The 19845-nt window shown below is 35.0% G+C and overlaps 1 protein-coding gene across 1 annotated transcript in view; it reads left to right on the plus strand.

Moving 5' to 3' along the window:
- The window catches only part of adgra3 (adhesion G protein-coupled receptor A3), a 132928-nt gene that overhangs the window by 90917 nt on the left and 22166 nt on the right, over nt 1-19845 (plus strand). The window contains exons 10-16 of the mRNA XM_028801759.2: nt 1772-1973; nt 4956-5105; nt 9178-9339; nt 10857-11057; nt 11166-11373; nt 12541-12749; nt 19688-19812. Of these exons, the coding sequence (XP_028657592.2) occupies nt 1772-1973; nt 4956-5105; nt 9178-9339; nt 10857-11057; nt 11166-11373; nt 12541-12749; nt 19688-19812 (1257 nt within the window). The remainder of the gene's footprint in view (nt 1-1771; nt 1974-4955; nt 5106-9177; nt 9340-10856; nt 11058-11165; nt 11374-12540; nt 12750-19687; nt 19813-19845) is intronic.

Consider the following 19845-nt stretch of genomic DNA (forward strand, 5'->3'; position numbering starts at 1 on the left):
GCTGGACCTCGGCCATTTAATGCTTTATATGTTAAAAGAAGGATTTTGAAATCTGCCCTAAACTTAACCGGGAGCCAGTGCAAGGATTTAAGAACTGGAGTTATGTGTTCGTATTTTCTTGTTCTTGTAATAATTCTTGCAGTCGCATTTTGTATTAACTGGAGGCTGTATAAAGAACAGTTAGAACATCCAGTGAACACTGCATTGCAGTAGTCAATCCTACTAGAGATAAATGCATGAATTAATTTCTCAGAATCCTATTTATTTAGAAAGCGCCTTAATTTCCTAACATTTTTAAGAAGGAAGAAACATGTTTTGGACAACTTTGTAATATGCGCTTTAAATGACATGCTAGAGTCAAAGATAACTCCTAGATTGCGGGCTGATTCAGTAAAATTAATTGGGATTCCAACTGAGTTAAATGATGACAAAGTATTGTTGTGATCAGCGTCATTCCCTCCAACAATTAACATCTCTGTTTTATCTGTATTTAAAGACAAGTAGTTCTCATTCATCTACTCCTTTAATTCACTAACACAACTAATTAAAGACAACATCGGAGAAACTTCATCTGATTTAAATGAAAGGTATAACTGGGTGTCATCTGCAATATAAAATACATGCAATATTGTGGAGAACTGGGGTGTCCACTTGGGGATCAACCCACGATGTGCTGGTCAACTCCAGTTCTCAAAGCAGAAACATTGATGTGCCAGTGCACTTCAGTGAGCCTACTTCAACTCCTGTGTACAACACAAGCCAGGAGCAACGGCATACCTTGGTCAGTTAACGTTTGCTTAGCACAGTAAAAGGATCTCCCATGAACACAACATAGAGTTGGTAGACATTGTATATAGTTCACCAAATTATTTCTTTTCAGCAGTTCTTTTATGTACAATACTTACACTGTTCAGTGTATTGCATGTGCCTTATAAATGTACAGCCTGTAAGCATCAGTGCTATATGTAATAAATTAAAGCAAACCATAGTTATTCTATATTGCTTTTAGTCTAAACCCTAAAAAATGTGTAATGGTACATGATTTCAGGTCAATGCATTCCATTTAGTTGTGATTGAAGCTACCTTATTTAGAGGATGTGCTAAAGATAAAATTATACTTACATTAATTATTCCCATTATTACTACTAATTACCTGTGTCAATTCAAAAGAACAAATGTTCCTGTAAAATTATGTTTTGCAGTGACCATCAAAAAAAGTCACGTTCAACCACTAGGAAAATCACAAATTCATCTATCACAGAAATGTTTCACTCATGGCCAATTTCCATTTTTAAATTTCCATTTTACTTTTTTGGATCACATCGCAATCTAAGGCAACGTACAACATTTGAGGTACAATTGGTTATATTTTTGTTTTTTCCAGCAGGAGCACAGGCAGGTGAAATGACTCATTCATGGTTACATAATGTCAGTAGAGTGATTTGAACCCAAATACCTTAAGCCTTAACCACTACACCACAGTATTTTGCATATTCCAAAGTAATGAGCTCTGGTAAACTAATATTAGTCCCTGGTAAAAATATTGGGTAAAGAAAAGTACTCAGTTAGTTACATAGTACTTCTAATACATACATTTAACAAATGTCATTACACTATAAGGCCAATTGTCTGAGGAAATATCTTGGACAAAGCCTTGTCATAAAACTTGTGTACACTGTTGTCTCTGTTTTGTGCCCACATTACAACATTAACATGTTACTGTCTTTGTTTTAAGTTGTTTTTTTTTTTTTTTTTTTTTTTTACTTTTTAGGTGGCCAAGGACACTGGCTGGCATAACTGCATATCAGCTTTGCACTCGCTATTCTGCAGGGAGTGGCATTTATCCAGGACTGTCCTCAGATGAGAGAAAGGCTTGGAGACGGTGTGACCGTGGTGGATTTTGGGCTGAGGAAGATTATTCGAGGTGTCAGTATGCAAATGATGCAACTCGTGTATTATACATCATTAACCAGGTAATGTAAACTATCTTTCAAAAAAAATTGACAAAGCACTTTTTTTTGTTCTTCTTTTACTGTTGATTTGGCAGGCCCTAGCAATTAAGAGTCATGGAAGCTAATTTTAATAAGCTGTCATATTGAAGCTGCTTATTAGTTTGATTCAATTTTACTTTTCTGTGTCTATAAGGGGTAGGTTACTGCTGCCTATGTTGTATAGATGACAAATTAAATTGACCTTTGTAAAATTCATTGTATTAAAAAAAGATATGTTTAAAAAAAAGTACTGAAGCTAGCCACAAAAAAAAAGGTTTTATGAAATGAAAATAAATATCAAAGTGTGAAAGCAAGACTTATGGAATGAGAGTATAAATTCTACACTGTTCGTTTTGACTGACTTAGTAAAGAAGTAGACTATTGTAGTTAATTTGTTTAGTGACAAATTCTTAAAATGTCTACCTGAAAAAAAAAGTTGCTGTTTATATGTATAATATACATGCTGTTCACACTGTATTTGTAAGTACACATCTCTTGCTTTCTTGTTTTTTCCATATTTCCTATATGGCATAAGTATTGCTTTTCCGATGGAGAAACTAATGGTCACTTTTTTCAAGAAAACATGTATTGATATGCCTAGAACATGTTTGACCATTTTTAGAAAGGTTGTTTGTGTGTGTGGTAAAACATTTATGGACAGCTTGTACTCATTAGCCATGAGCTGATTATGTTTTGGGTGGACTCTTGTCTCTTCAGCTTTGAGTTTTTAAAGTTCAGAGTTTTAAAAGCCCATTCAAACAATGGCTAAACCAGTTCTCGTAAGTTCACATAATTTGACATACATATTTAATTCAGTTCAATTTGGTTTATTTTTGTATAGCACTTCTTCACTGAAGTCTGGCACAGGTACATAAAGAGACAGATGATTGTTTAAACAGACAGGAAAACAAAGTAGTTTGAAATTGATTAACATAAATGGGGCCCAGCTTTACTGTCAATTAATTAATAGTTGATCTATGGCCAGTGGACAGAAGAGGAGAGAAAAACGATAGACAACAACTCTGGTGAAATTAACCTCTGAAGGGTCTTTGGTCAGTTATAACAGAAAATGCCACAGACAAAGTCTGACACAGTCAAAGGATCAGAAGAGTGGTAACCAAGGCTAGATGGCCACCCACTCCCTCCTGGACATTTTACAGTAGAGTCGATGTTGGGCCATCTAATACAGTGGCAGACGTTTACCATCTGTTGATTTCAAGACTCCCATTATCTCTGGTGTCTTTTCCAAGGGCAGTAGAACAGTTTGACAGTAGAGCAGTGTAACCAAGTCCCAAAGCAGGATACCAAGAGGAGTAACAGAATAGCGGGTAGAAAGTAACAGTCTATAATTAATATACTATAGAAATTTTAGAAAGAAAAGGTAAATTTGAAATAGTTCTATATTTGAGCATATATCAGTCTAACTATGATTTAGGTAATGATCTGATAACTAATGCTTATAGTGTGTCAGGAACTGTGCTATTCAGTAGTAAACTTTTGATAATGCTAAGAATGAGCGCTGCCAGAACAGCCATTGAACTTTTCATGAGTTGTGTTGGGGCTGGGTCTAAGGGAAATGATAGTAGGTTTCAGTTTAGAAATTTTAATTATTGTTCTGTTATCAAAGTAGAATAACTAAAATGCTGTGGGTAAGTTGAGGCAGGGTTTGTAAATGTAACATTTAGGGCTTAGAATTCATAAAAGTCATTCTTTCTGTTTGAGTTCAATCCAAATCTGAAACTTTGAGCTTTTAAAGTTCAAAAATTTCAAATACAGCAGTAGTGTTGAATCTGAATATTCACTATTTGGTAAATTCACACTACTGATATTGTAAATATGGAGAAAGTCATGTATGGTCAATGGAAGTGTGTGTTTTTTTTTCTTTTTCTTTGAAAACCAAAATTTAATTCATCCATCCATCCATCCATTTTCCAACCCGCTTAATCTGAACATAGGGTCACGGGGAGTCTGCTGGAGCCAATCCCAGCCAACACAGGGCACAAGGCAGGAACCAATCCCAGGCAGGGTGCCAACCCACCGCAGGACACACACACACACACACACCAAGCACGCACTAGGGACAATTTAGAATCACCAGTCCACCTAACCTGCATGTCTTTGGACTATGGGAGGAAACCCACACAGACACGGGGAGAACATGTAAACTCCACGCAGGGAGGACCCGGGAAGCGAACCCACGTCTCCTTACTGTGAGGCAGCAGCGCTACCACTGCACCACCATGCTGCCCTCCCAAATTTAATTCCCCAACTGAAAATAGTCAGTAGTGACCCCTTTATTCATAAACAATATAATTGAAATTCACAGTAAGTAGAAAAAATGGATCAAAATCATTGCACAGAGAACAAAATGTAAACAAGTACATGTCATTTGGCTGACTTCTGTCAAGCTACACGTTATGAATTCTAAACAGGGAACACACATAAGAGCAAAGTCACTTTATCAATATGTTGCGTACAGTTGTTCAAGGTTGGTCACATACTAACAGTCCAAATGTCATAGAGAACTGACACAAGATGATTGCATATTATGCAGCAAAGTACATTTATATAAAAAAAGATTATTACGATGGATTGTGTGCACAAAGGCAGCCCACCACCATAATTTTGTTAGTTTTCATTTTAACAGAGAACTCACATATTCCATTCTATTGCAAACTTCACACACAAGAATTCACTTAACACACACTCGTATTAGAATGACCACAGTGATTTATGCACATTTGTCTAAAGTAAAATTTGTGCAGCAGTTCAAACTGTGCATGTATATAATCATGGACAGGTTAGGTACTGCTGAATTTGGTTTACACTCTTGTATTTCTTTTTATGTATTTGTCTTTTAAATTACAGTTAACTAGTTTTATTTTTCGGAGTAGACAAAACAGAAGTAACATGCCATTTTTCATGCAGATGTATTTTTAAAATAATGTCTGTTTTAAATTTCAGATGCCTCTTAATCTCACAAATGCTGTAACAACAGCACGACAACTACTGGCTTACACTGTTGAAGCTGCAAACTTTTCAGACAAGATGGATGTAATATTTGTGGCACAGATGATTGAGAAGTTTGCATGGTTTGCTGAGAAATATAAAGAGGTTTGTTACTTATTCAATTTTTTTCTTACAATTGTTTTTTTTCTGGAAATTCAAAAGTATTTTTGAATTACATATATATATTTTATTTTATATTTTGGTGAAATGATCCTTGCCATTAAGAATATTCAGTAGTGCTTTTTTGTTTTTCTGTTAATTCAGTTTTTCAACATTTTTTTTATTCTGCAATTACAAATATTACTTCTTGTTATAGTAAGAATTTAAAATGTGATATTGTACAGGCCTATATGAAAAACAGGGTTACTTTGTGTTGTTTATACTCACATGTCTAAGAGTTTTACAGCATTTCTTGTATCATGGATGAGGCAAAATGTGTGAAGTGTAGTGTGAAAGTTCCAGAATATTTACACAGACACTGTAGAAAAACCATCTTGGAAAGATAGTGAACAATGTTACATGTAGCTTTGTGGATTGATTATGAAGCTTTCAGAAAGTTATGAGCAATCCTGCTTCACATGTAAAGTATACAGTATGTTGCACCATGCATACCTGATATGTGGTCAACTAATTATGATAATTAAATAAGAAAAAAAATTGATTCAGTGTTCTTTCAACCCATAATAGAGCAGCAATGATTGGTTTTGAAAAAAATATAAATATACAATATATATAATGAAATATTAATATAGGTATTTGATTGTGAAATTCCTTTTTGTTAAAGTATTCTGGCACATTAGCCTGGACAAAGATGATGGGGATATGACTTTCATCCCCCGCCTCAGTGATATGCTGAAGTAATCCTCACTTCATCTCTTAGCCACCTGTTAACCATTGTCAACTTGTCAAATAGCACTTTGATATCTAGATATGTTTTATTCTGAATTACCTTATGCAGATCCTTGCACTTTGCCCTGCAAATTTTTGATTTGCTCATTCGAAAAAATACTTGTTTTTTTAATATCATTCTAGAAAAGATACCCCCTAAATCAAGCTTGAAATGAGTTGCTCCTCACAAACTAAAATTATGCAGAAATCTATAGTGTAGCGTTACATTGAAAGAGCAGTGAACCTGACATGTCTATTGTTACTATGCTTCTATATTTTTGTGTACTGTGTGTGTGTGTGTGTGTGTGTGTGTGTGTGTGTGTGTGTGTGTGTGTGTGTGTGTGTGTGTATGTATATATATATATATATATATATATATATATATATATATGTATGTATGTATGTATGTATGTATGTATGTATGTATGTATGTATGTATGTATGTATGTATATATATATATATATATATATATATATATATATATAAATACTGTACATACACTGCTGAAAAAGATTAAAGGAACACTTTTTAATCAGAGTATAGCATCAAGTCAATGAAACTTCTGGGATGTTGATCTGGTCAGTTAAGTAGCAGAGGGGGGTTGTTAATCGGTTTCAGCTGCTTTGGTGTTAATGATATTAACAACAGGTGCACTAGAGGGGCAACAATGAGATGACCCCCAAAACAGGAATGGTTTAACAGGTGGAGGCCACTGACATTTTCCCTCCCCATCTTTCCTGACTGTTTTTTCACTAGTTTTGCATTTGGCAACAGTCAGTGTCACTACTGGTAGCATGAGGCCATACCTGGACCCTACAGAGGTTGCACAGGTAATCCAACTTCTCCAGGATGGCACATCAATACGAGCCATTCCCAGAAGGTTTGCTGTGTATATAATAAAAATAATAATAATGATGATCTATATGAGTATATTTGAAATCACAACCTACTAATATTACCTCAATAGGGAAAAGATCAAAGTGAAAATTACACCTATTGAAGTTCACCTTTATTTAAAAATGTATTGTTTTTGCATATGGTAATTTTCAAATTTCCAAAGTGAAATGATCACCTTGAATGGCAAATCATTTTGATAGAAGAAAATTCTGTTTTTAAAGAGTGGGAGAGCATTATCAGGACATCAGATAGAAGTGGTTGAGTTGTGAAAGAAATTGGATTAGCAAAGCTTTTCTTCAGTTGCTTAAGTGTATGTTAGAAAAGTGAACTGCCCAATTGACCATGTTTCAGTGCTGACATAAATCAGAATATACTGCAGATAAAATCATTGAAATGTTGTTTGTGTCATGTGTTTGTCAAAATAAATGCTTTGAGACATTTACATTATACAGAAGCACATTATTAGTATTAATGCTTGAAAAGCTCAAGCAGCAGGCTTAGCAACTTAATAATGTAAAAAAAAAAAAAAGCTGTTTTGCTTTAATAAAGCATATACTGACACTTTGGCATATGAAATCATTAAAGTCTATTTTATTATGGATCAAGCACTATGTAGGACTAATTTGTTGAAAATCCCCAGCAGATGACTGAAAGTAAGCCAAAATGTAATTGTTTTTATTAGTGGAAGTCATGTACAAAGTAAAAAAAAAAAAAATACATGGTATGCTTTTTTTTTCATCTTTTTCCCTGCTTTTATTGACCTGTTGACCAACTGAAAAATCACAGGTCTGTTATACAAATAAATAAAAACACTTTCAAAACACAGTAAATAAAAATGCTTTTTATCCTTAATACAGATATTTATGCTTAATGAAGACAAGAAGTTACAAAAAAATAAGTTAATCTACAATTTCATTTTTTGATGATATGTGATAGTAAAGAAACTGCATATTTAAATTGGAAACCAAGAAAAAAACTAAATTACATGATGCTATCAGTTTTTCTTTTATCAGGTTTAACAGTAAACGTAACTGATATCTGTTTATTTTGACTAAATTGTACTACTAGGTGCTTAAAAACATCTTGAGGAGTTTGGGAAGGCTTTAGTTTAATTAACAATAAAGTTCCAAGACTGAACTGACATCCTGCTAAACTGTTTACACATTGATTCTGAATCATTATTTTTCACAAAAGTGAGTGATACAAAAATTTTGAATTAGTAGCTCCCATATGAAAACAGTGTTATGTTGGGGGTTGCTCTGACTGAGCCATAATGTAATGTACAAAAGTAACAACAATTTATATCATTTTCCTTCCTTTAGATATAGATAAGTGTTCAACGAAGTAAATTATAATTTACTCACTGCATTCCAAAGATTGTCCTAATAAACTATACTGATTACAAATGCTACAGTATTTTAATGTTTCACATAATAATGATTTGCAATACAAGGTTGCTTAGTCTATCAATATTTCCATTTTCCTTGATTCTCTATATTCACTCTATTTGAATTAATCATAATCATACCCCTATTTGGGAACCTCCTCCTAATTTAAAATAAGTGGCATTGACTACCTTGGTATATACTGTACTGTAGTCAGTTGAATCTCAATTTCATGCCACTCTTGAAAGAGCTTGACAATGACTTCAGTAAGTGTATGAATTTTCTGCTTTCCATTTTCTGTCATACACAAGTAAGATGATGCTACTTCCAAAAATTACTGCACAAATCCCTTTTACAATTATTTGATATCTCAAATGCAGTACTTAATTAAATAGATATGTCTCAGATATACTAATTTTTAAATAAGATGGAGCAAATTTACTATTGTTGTAAATTATCATAACTTATTAAAAATGGAAATTGCTACAGTTCTGATAACTTGATGGAAGGACATCGCACAGCTGCAGCAAAATTTTACAAATCGTGAATTTTACACCTTCTTCAAGCTAGTTGTATATCCAAAGGAAAATATAGTGAAGTCAAAATTAATATATTTAACATTACCCCTAACTAGTGGATTTAGGAAAACCAAAAAAATTATAAAAATCTTTGTGTAGTTTTTGTCACTTGAATATTATTGGTTTATTTTCAGCTTTGCCAGTCATTAGGTTATAAGATCCACTTTTTATTGTGTTTTGTAAAGTTTTGCCTTTCTTTATATAATGAGCCATTGCACGATTTCTGTCACCCATCAGTTAAATATTATTGTCCTCGTGTGCTTTAAAAGTTTGTGTCACATTTTTGAACTTTAAAGAAATATTTCATGTCAGTGCCAGATTAATTTTTTTTCATTATATTTGTATTTAATCACTTTATACATGCACTTTGAAGTTGGTTTGTTATATTAATTTTTATTTGCTTATCTGAGTTGCTTTTGATTTTTCAGCTTGGAGATGTCATGGTAGACATAGCCAGCAACGTCATGCTAGCTGATGAGAGAGTCCTATGGATGGCTCAAAGAGAAGCAAAAGCATGTACACGTATTGTACAGTGTTTACAGAAGATCGCAAGCTACCGGCTGTCAAGTGGGGCACAGGTTTATTCCACGGTAAGGTCATCTAATTTTATGGCATATTTGTTTGCTGACCTTTGCCTAACATACATTAGAATATACAGGTGGAATCCCGTTATAATGACACATATTTCATTATAACGGAAATTTCGTTACAATGAATATGGGGGAAATACGTATAGTATTGTGACCGGGGCTGCTGGTGATTTGCCATGTCTAACGGCAGTGGTGCAAGGATAGCTCCATAGCTGCTCTAGTGTATCTAGTAAACAGTAAACCAAGGTCAATTGGTTTTCCTCTACAGGAACAGTCACAGTGTTTAAAATTTAACACCGAGCTTTGATCTGCTCTTCCACACATTCTCCTGATCTGTCTTCTCCAGACCATGTCTGCCACAGTGGTGATTCCAAGCCGCTGGTATTCTTCTAATCTTGACAATGGGAGCTAAAGCAGGATGATCGCCTATGCCGCGGCTCTTAACAGCTTCTATTTTGAATGGCCTTGAGACTGTTCCTGCCTTCTCTATACAGTAATAAAGTACCTGTGTTTTCCTTGAAAACCTGGACTAATCTTCCTGTCTCTCAATACCTGTATAACAAAACAGCAGTTATTAAACTGCAAAATAATATGAGTCGTTAGACGTAAATTTTTCTATTTTTAATATAAATACAGGTATGAATATGAAATGAAAATGGGATGTTACATTTTATTTACTAGAAATATAGGTATGAACACAGAATGAAAAATTGTTAGATGAAGATGAAAGCATAATTCCAAAATGCTTTCGCCACATCATTTTTCTTCATTCCAGAATCAACATTTTCAAGGATAAATTTATCCTTCTGCATAAACTAACACCATTTCTCACTTCTTTTTTGTTTTTTTTTTTTTTGTTTTTTGTTTTTTTTTTTTTTTTCTCAAAGAAAACTTTGAGAAGTGCAATGAAACTCGAACAGTACGGTTTCTTCACACGACACAGCTACCAACGTGAATACTCGGCAGAGCACTGACTCAGCATTCAGCTATGTGTGTGATGTTGTACCTACACATTCACAGAGACTGATCGAGACCATAAATTTCTCAATAGACTGTCTCTTTCTTTGAGACAACTTGTTTCAGGGTTCCTGAGACTCGGCTAGGAAAGTATTGTTTGCATCGCATTATTATCTTTAGTGGCCATTTTTGGTCCAAAAAATGTTTGTTATACTGAGATTTTTGTTTCGTTCAAACGAAATTCGTTTAACATGACGTTCAATGAACGTTTGTCTGGGCCCACAAAAAGTATTCATTATTCTGTAAATTTCGTTACTTCTGCATTCGCTATAACTGGATTTGACCTGTAATATGCACATGGGCTTGCAGTGTCTTTATTGTCAGTGTTTTTTTCTGTCTTATATTTGTACATGTTTACATCATGCTCAGCTTGTCAGTCATAAGTAAATTAAAAAACAACTTTTGGTATTAAATATTCATTTGAATTCCTAACATATTTAAGTATTCTGGAAAATAAAATGCTTTAAAAAATTCTATTTTATCTTGTCCTCTTCATGTAGTATTCTCCAAACATTGCTCTGGAGGCATATGTCATCAAAGCCAGCAGTTTCTCAGGAATGACTTGCACAGTGTTCCAGAAACTGACAATAGATCGTACTATTTTGGGGGAATTTGGAAGGAGAGATCCTGATATGAATCTTGACAAGCAACTTAGCTTTAAATGCAATGTAACCCATACACTCTCCAGTATTGCTCTTAAGGTAAGCTTTTAAAATGGATAATATGTGGATGAAATGAATATGCATATGTGGTGCTCTGTTTAAATATTTAAGTGTTACTCCTTTTGTATGTGTTTTATTTTTTTTTAGAATACCATTGTAGAAGCTTCAATTCAGCTGCCTTCTAATCTCTTCTCCCAACAAAGTATTTCTGGACAAAGTGATGATGCCATTTACAAGTTACAGCTCATAGCATTTAGGAATGGAAAACTTTTTCCAGCAACAGGAAACACATCCTTTTTAGCTGATGATGGCAAAAGAAGAACTGTGGCAACTCCTGTCATATTAACAAAGTTAGGCAAGTTAAAGTAAAACAAGAGAATCTGTTTTTTATGTGTGTCTTGTTTGTTTCTTTGTGAATAGTAGGAGTGAGTAAAAAAGAGCCCCTAATCAACTATTAAACTTGAGAAAATATGCAATATAAATATGTAATTTTTTTAAAAGTATTTTTGGCTTGTGATGAAATTGTTTTCTGAAAATTTGATCAATTATCAGAATTGTGCAAATTTGGCTGCAACTGATGTAGTTTAACTACAAGAGGCATTACTAAAAAAAAGGGTAAGCCGTGCTGTTTTTATAGATTGAAATTAATGTGTCTTAGTACTTATTTTTAAAAATATTCACAAAATTTCATTCAATATTCACAAAAGTTCATTTTATTTATTACTTTTTTATTTATGTATTTTTTAATTAAAAGTGACTAAAAATGTTACTGTGAATGAGGCTAGGAATAACAGCCAAATTACTCTTTTACTGTATACCATATAAAACTCTGGGGTAATCACATGATTAAATAAATTGAATAATGAAGAACAATAACAAAATGTTAACAAATGAAAAGAAGATTATCAACAAATGCAAACTCTTCATTGACTAGATTACATATAAAAAATGACAAATGGACATGTGCTTTTATATTAATACACAAATACAGTTTACACAATTTGAAATTGAATATCATCTTTCACTGCAGGACCTAAGTTCCTCAATGGCTTTTGTCTGCCACTATGTCATTTCACTATTTTTTATATTAGAAAGCAGGAGCAAAAAAGTTTGTTTTATTAGAGACTTTAATTTTATTTGAACTTCCAGAGGCTGAGCGGCTAAAGTACTTAAAGTGTTGTACTATATAAAAATTCAAATATAGTGTCTTTGTTCATCTGAAATTAAAGATAAACACTCAAGCTGTGCTGAATGCTTTCATGGCTGATTAATGATTACCCTTTTATTGTTCCCCATGCCATGTATTACCCAGAGCACTGGTATAGTTAAGTATTATCTTTGTTTGTTTTGGCATGTGGGCTTTATGTGACTTGTGGTACAAATACACATTTATTTGGACATGCAGATAAGGGTTTTCTTGTTAACTTTTTTTTGTCAGTCTAGTTTTTTAACTAGTGACTCTAATGCTGTTAAACTTAACTTATATACATCTTTATGTTCCCTCTTCCACTTTTCTTATCAGATGGTTTTATTGTGAAGGACCTGCGCAGTCCCATCAATGTGACCTTGCGACGTATAGCACATGGAGTAGATGCTGTGGCAGCAATGTGGAATTTTAGCCTTCTTGGAGGACAAGGAGGATGGGCATCTGAAGGCTGCATTATCCTATATTCTGATGATAACATCACCACAATTCAATGCAATTCGCTGAGCAACTATGCAGTGCTGATGGCAAGTACAGTTTAAAAATTTAGATTAAAGATTTTTTTTTTTATCCCAGGTGAAGTATTCATTTTTCGCAACAGATCTGAACTGTTATATGGGCTGGGTAATCCATTTGAATTTCATTTTCCAAAGGATCACATTTTCTATTTTCTTTGTAGCCCACGATGTACAGTATTTTGATATATAGGCATACATTTCTAAGAAACAATAATGCTTCATGAAATAGAAATTGAGTTTTACCAAAGGTTTGCAAATCTTCATTAGTCATTTGTCATCATTCATTTGTTAACATTAGTATTCCGGCTTGGTTAGACACAAAGATCTTGATCTTTAGAACTTCCTTAGAGATCTGCTTATTACCCCAAGGTATTTCTCTTAATTTAATTTTTACTTGAAAACAGATCTGTTTATTTGGGATGGTCACCAAGAAGCATCAAAACCTCAGTAACTACCTGTTAGCACGTTGAAAATTAAGCTTTCATTTGTAATGTTTAGACGTTTTCCCTGAAATTTGCATAATTGCATAATAAATTACTTAATTTGTACCAAAATTCTTATATATTTCAGGAAAAAAACCCTTCTCAATCAAATGAACTAGGCCATAGTGGTGGTTCAGAGCAAGTGAAACAGAGACTAGCGAACAAATGGACCAGAACTTAATTATTTACCTTTTACCAGTCCAGCGCTATGTGTTGCTTCTGCTACTTTATATGAAAATTGTTGAGTAGAAAATAAATAAATCTATGTTTAGCATAAATAATTGCAGAAAAGTTTTGAAAAATGAAAATGGAAACATCTTAGTTTTGGGAGATCTTACATCTACCACCATGACAAACTGAAAGGTCCAGCCTCAGGCTATAGTACTTGACTGGTCAAGTTTGCCTGCTGGCAATGTCTGTGATGCACAAATGTGACAGAAAAAGAATTACCATTTTGGAATGAGTCGTATTTAAAATTTATTTCTTAGACCTTTAACAATTTAAGCATGATAGTTTTATCTATTAATTAAAGGAAAAACTCCTATTGTTGCACCAAGGTAAAATGGTGTCTGTCTGAACAAATGACTTCCTCCTCCTCCTTTTTTGTTATTTGTAACAATATAATTATGCCAAAATTAACCAACCTAATGGCAGAAACCAAGCTGACTTGTTTTATAAGATGCCACCCTTCATAAATAGAATGGTTCCATAAATCATCTTATATGTTTATTAATTCATTTCCTAAGTATATCCCACAAAAACACTTTTAAGGCAGTAGCTAACCCACAGTTAAACAATGCTGCCACACCCACACACTAATACCAGGGAGATTAATATTATTAAATGTTAAGTCATCATAAAAGAAGCATCCTTCATCAAGTGGGTACTGTGACAAGAGACACTAATTCTTTTGATTGGTTAGGAAAAATTATTTTCTGTATGGTAGAGGCAATCTCTAGATCTGGGGCCCCCAGCTCCATTCCTGGAGGGCCCCCATGGCTGCAGTTTTTTTTTTAATTTTAACCGTTTTTTTAATTAGTGACCTGTTTTTGCTGCTAATTAACTTCTTTTGAATTAATTTTAATTGACTTGCTCTTGAAGACTCTGACCCTGTAATTGTTTGTTTTTCCTTATTTAGCAGCCAAGCAATGAGATACAAAATGAGCCAAAACATGACCAGCAAACTGTGTTCATCATACAAAATCCAAAAATAAAGAAAGATGAAGGTTTTAAGAATGTTGATCTACTCAGGTCCCCAAAACATTTTAACAGTGCTTTAGAAAAAAGAAAATCAATATTTTCAGATACAGTATGTATGCTACTGCACAATGAGAGCAGCAACAAGCCCTGGAATTAAAGAATGGGTTTAATTAATGACAAGACTCTGTGTCTAATTAAGCAACTGGTTGGAGTGAAATTGATTGGAGTTTGAGGCCCTGACTTAGTTGGTCTTCTGCTGGCTCACTCACGTCACATTTCATTTCTGTTTGGGTGCCATTTAAGGAAAGAAATGGAGAAAGTCAGGTGAATAAATCTTAAGTGAATTTAAATTAATTAAAAAAAAAAGTTAATTAACAGCAAAAACAGTGCAGTAATTAAGAAAGGGGTTAGAAAGAAAACCTGCAGCCACTGGGGCCCTCCAGGACCAAAACTGGGGACCCCTGCTCTAGATTCTCATGTTGGTTGTACTGATTTTATATTGAAAAGGTAGATCAGCTACATTCATGATGTTGTAATTTAGTAGTCTTTTTAATTAAAAAATAAGATGAGTAAAAGTACATCATATTACAATTTGTAACTCATTTTTTCATTAAAGGTTTTCAAAAAGTTTAATAATATAGCCTGTTATTTCAGACCTGCTCAATCTAATGGGAGAAAAAACAGGGAAACCAGGACCATTCATTGAAACACTAAAGGGGAAAATTTATAATCACTGATTAACCTAATGCACATGTTTTGGGGATGTAGGAGAAAAAGTGGAACGCCCACAATATTTAAGAATTTGTAGAGTTTGTTAAGAGTGTGCAGACTCTACACAGGATACTGAATACTCAGTGTCTATGTGAATTTTACCTATAAACTGCTTTCACTACTACCTCAAATTCTTGTTGCAGAATTGACAGTAATTTTTATCTTACTTTCTCACTTTCTGGTTTCTAAACACTTTTGTCATGTCGCCTGTTAATTTAGTTTTTCTAAGATAAAAATGTCCTGTTTGTTAATAAAGTGGATTATAAGGCTTAAGCGTAGAATGTGTTGACTTGCTATGCTATGCCAGGTCCACAAACTGTATTATGTTATCCCATTGTCATATTACCCTTTATATCTACCTTGAATGGTGTCTTCTTGTTGTGGAAAGCAGCCCGGACACAGACAGACGGACACCATTTTAAAGTCCATCGCACGTTTATTTTCCATATTTTCAATGTCCATAAGTGCACAACCCCAGTGCCTCCAGCACCAATCTCCCCAAAGTCCTGGCCTCTCTTCCAGTGCCTGCTTCCTTCAGGCCACCTCCGCTCTCCTTCACTCAAAACCTCGTCCACTCCTCGCCCGACTCCAGTCCTCGTTTGTAGGGAGGCGCCCCCTTTTATACCTGCCCGGATGGGCTCCAGGTGCTTTCCCGACACTTCTGTGTGGACACTCCCCTGTGTGGCGGAAGTGCCGGCTGTGCTCCCGGAAGCCCTCTGGGTGTCCCCAGTCTTCTTCCCCCCAGCACTTCCTGGTGTGGCGAAAGTGCTGGGGGCCCGGGTCCTTCAGGCAGGGGGACGCCCCCTGGCGGTGGCCACGGGCCCCTACAGGGTTGGGCTTCCAAGCCCTGTACCCGTGGCCCCCAATACAACCAGGGCGAACGCCCCCTCGCGGTGTGGAGGAGGAATGAGCCCTTCCTGGGCATACCAAGCCTTCTTAGTAAGACATATTTTTCTATTTCCATGCACACGTTTCTTCTTCTTTCACTTCATCTTTTCTGCTTCTATGTGGTATTGATGTGCCTGATTCATATGCCATATCTACTTGTTAGATTAATTGCTGTAACTAAATTGGCCTATGAGTGTGGGTATGTAAATAATTAGCACCCGATTCAGACTGCTTCATGCCTTCTGCCTGTTTCCATTGGCATAGGCAGTGGATCCCCACAATCCTAAATGCCGAGTTTAGTAAGTGAATGAATGGATGGATAAATATTTATATATAAGCTTTTATTTGTCACATTTAACCCCAAATGTTAACTTTGTCTATGGCCTATTTATAGCTGTTCTGTGGTCTGTAGTGTTTTTGCAAATGCTCTTAGTCCCATCTTATTCAAAACACACCATAATAACCCCATAAACCCAACCAACTTTATTTAAATAGTAAACCTTGCCTTAAACCTTCTGATCGCTGTAATCTTACTTTAATTACAGGTAGGCACAAGCATAAAATGAATACCATTTTATTGGTTCTTCTTCCAAGTTTTTCACCTAGACTTTGCAAGTTTTACTTACGGATCAGGCATCATCCCCTTACCAGTGTTGTTTGATTAGATGTAGATAATGATTGTGAGCTGTAATCCAGCTTGACATTTGGGTAGATCCAGGAAGTCTACAGGTCACACAAAAGTCCCAAACAGTTCAAAAACTTGAATGTCTATCTCTGTATTAACTGAATCTCCTACTATCATTACTTTACTCAGTCTTTGGATGGTTAAAGAAGATTTTCAACCCTGGTTTCGTCCATTGAGCTATATATCAGAGCTAGCATTCAGATCAGCAAGATGCTCAAAATGACCATTGAGGTAGTGCTTTTTGAAAGTGTGCACTTCTTACCCTTTGCTGTCATCTGACAGTAATTAACCTATTTCCATCTTACTATAGTCTATATGTAGAAGGAACATTACCTGTCTAATGTGAATCTGGATAAAGTCCTCTAATCCTATTTTACAAAACTGACCTGCTAGTTCTTCCTAGGGTTCAGTAATTCTGATGTTCTGAATTAACTGTTGTGTTTGCAGATGTTTTCTCCCACAGAGGTTTTCTTTCTGAATGCTTTAATGGGTTGAAAGCAGTCAAAATGAGGTAACTGTTTTACTTAAGTTGCCTGTGTATTCACCTGTGTCAGCATCATATCCCTTTCTTGTTGCCTCAGGCTCCTTAGACTCTCTCAATGGTGACTCACTGTGCAGGAATTAACTTTGTAGTAATGCTAAGGTATCAAGTATTCCTTTGATAATGTTTTACTCTACTGTAAACTTTTGCCTTCACTCCTGAATTCTCTTATGAGCTTAAAAAAAGATGAATTCACTTACAGTGTCAGTGGCTACAACAACCAGCATTTCCTCCTATTCCCACTTTTTGGGATGTGCTACTCAGTGTTTTTTTTTTTTCTTTAAAAAAAAAAAAAAAAAAAAACACTGGCTGCCACAAGCTACTGTGAAAACTCAGATGGGCATCTCCCATTACCGAGACAAGCAGATTACTGTTTGTTCAGTAAAGTGCAAATTAATGGACTGTTATTCTTTGTCATCCAATAAATAATTCCAGTACATTAATTCAATAAGTAGTTAAATTGTTTCCTAAAATTCTTGTCACAATAAAACAGTCCTCTTTAGTATTTAAAGAAAAGTTAATGTGCCAATCAAAAAATTGCTGTGCAAATGATCCCAATCCATGGATCTCCTACCTGGTTAAAAACAATAGAAAACCTCTCCTTACAAGTATCTGGGATAAAAACCAGAGGTGCCATCCTGCATTTCCCAAGATTTGTTCCCTGCCTCTCTTTAAGCATCATCAGAGGCCTAATCCCTACATAATCCTCACACCTGTCTTTCCAGCACTCTCTGTTTCCATTTCAGTTTGCTTCTCTCCTCCGTTCCCTGGCCCTCTACTTCAGTCACTCAAGGGATAAATCACACACTTACCTTTCCTTCCTGCTCTCTCTGTTGGTCAGCAGTATGGAAATGCAGGGTTACATATCATTCAAATCCTTCAACTCTATTGATAAAAAACCGCTGCACTGCTCATGAGAGACTATTCAGCTCTGCTGCAGTTCTAATTAAATATAACTGCTACCTTTGTGTACCCTAATGAGAAATGACACCAATTACACCCATCTGCCCATGATTATCACACTTTTTCTCCATGCCATCTTCCTCTTTATAAATGGTGGACCCATGCTCCACCATCAGCCAGCAGTTAATCGCAATCAGTAGCCTCCATTCCATTCTCTTCTTTTCATCAGCAATCACCTTTCTATCATCCCTCCTTTCAGTTCTGAAAAGTCAATGCATGCTCCCGCACACATATCCATGATACCCATAACACTCTGCCTGCAGTACTGCTTGCCTGATGTCTACAGGCTTCACCACAGCTGACTACAAAAAACAGGTCCTATTGCATGCCCTTCTACAGCCACTCTTACATTTTTAAGTCAACACTACAAAACATTAATTTGTACCATTCATATTCAAATGATATCCAACTCTATATCATAATCAAATATATGCAGGCTCAGTGCTTACAATACCATCTTGCAGATACCATTATATGGATTTCAACTAACTAAATTCAGTTAAACATTACCTGAAAGGAACTGTTTCATTTCATTTTTCCATCTCCAAACAACTTTTCCTAACTTCCATTTTTAAAAGCCATGGAGATATGCTTGACAGAAACTGTACTGCATTAAGAAATGTTTACCAACTATGTTACCTTTGTATTCTACTATGGCAGAAATATTTTCTGACTAGATTACTGTATTTCACTTTACCGTCAAATTAACACATTAACAACTTAAACATTTACCACTAGAGTCCTTACATGGATCAGACATAATGAATATATCAGTCCTTGACTTACACGACTACACTGATGTGTAAATTCTACTACTTAACATATAGTGGTGTTGATCCCAACACCCCAGCTTGCCTATAGTCGTTGTTTGTCTCATATAAAACTAGTAGCCTTACCATGATCCAAAAACATTTAATGCAACACTCAATATACACATTCTTTTCTTTTGTCAGTTTTACTTTCTGGAAATTGCTTCTCATTTTGTAGTTGCATCAGTGGTTCCATTCAAGTTTCTCCTGAAAAGTCACCTGTGTTCTCTTGCATATTAATTGACTGTACCCGTAACTGTTTTTGGTAATTTGAATACCGACTTTACTGATCTAAATTCTACTGTATTGTCAACTCATTTTCCACTACCATACACTATAATTTTATGTATATTTGCATGTAATTTTCAGCTTTGTTTGTAATTCATCATTAAATGATTTTATATTATGTATTGGTAATTTTACCTGTAATTATGTTTTATAATTACAAAGTGCATTGTTATGATGTGCTTTTTGAAGATACAGAGAACTTAAGTACACTCTAGCAAATCCAAAATCAAAACTCACGCAATGCTGTGTATGACAGACTTGGAGTAATGTGTCCCTTTGCCAAATTATTTTTATATTATAGTTGCCATTTCTTGTTTTAGGATTTAACTAGAGCAGAGTATTTCACCCAGTCTGCTGATCTTCTGCACCCAGTAATTTATGCCAGCGCTGTTGTTCTACTCCTGTGCCTACTGCTGATCATCATCAGCTACGTTTGTCATTACAGGTGAGGTGAATAAATTTGTATGTGTGTTGTAAT

The sequence above is a fragment of the Erpetoichthys calabaricus genome, chromosome 5 (genome assembly GCF_900747795.2).
Source record: "Erpetoichthys calabaricus chromosome 5, fErpCal1.3, whole genome shotgun sequence".
In the NCBI taxonomy this organism is placed as follows: Eukaryota; Metazoa; Chordata; class Cladistia; order Polypteriformes; family Polypteridae; genus Erpetoichthys; species Erpetoichthys calabaricus.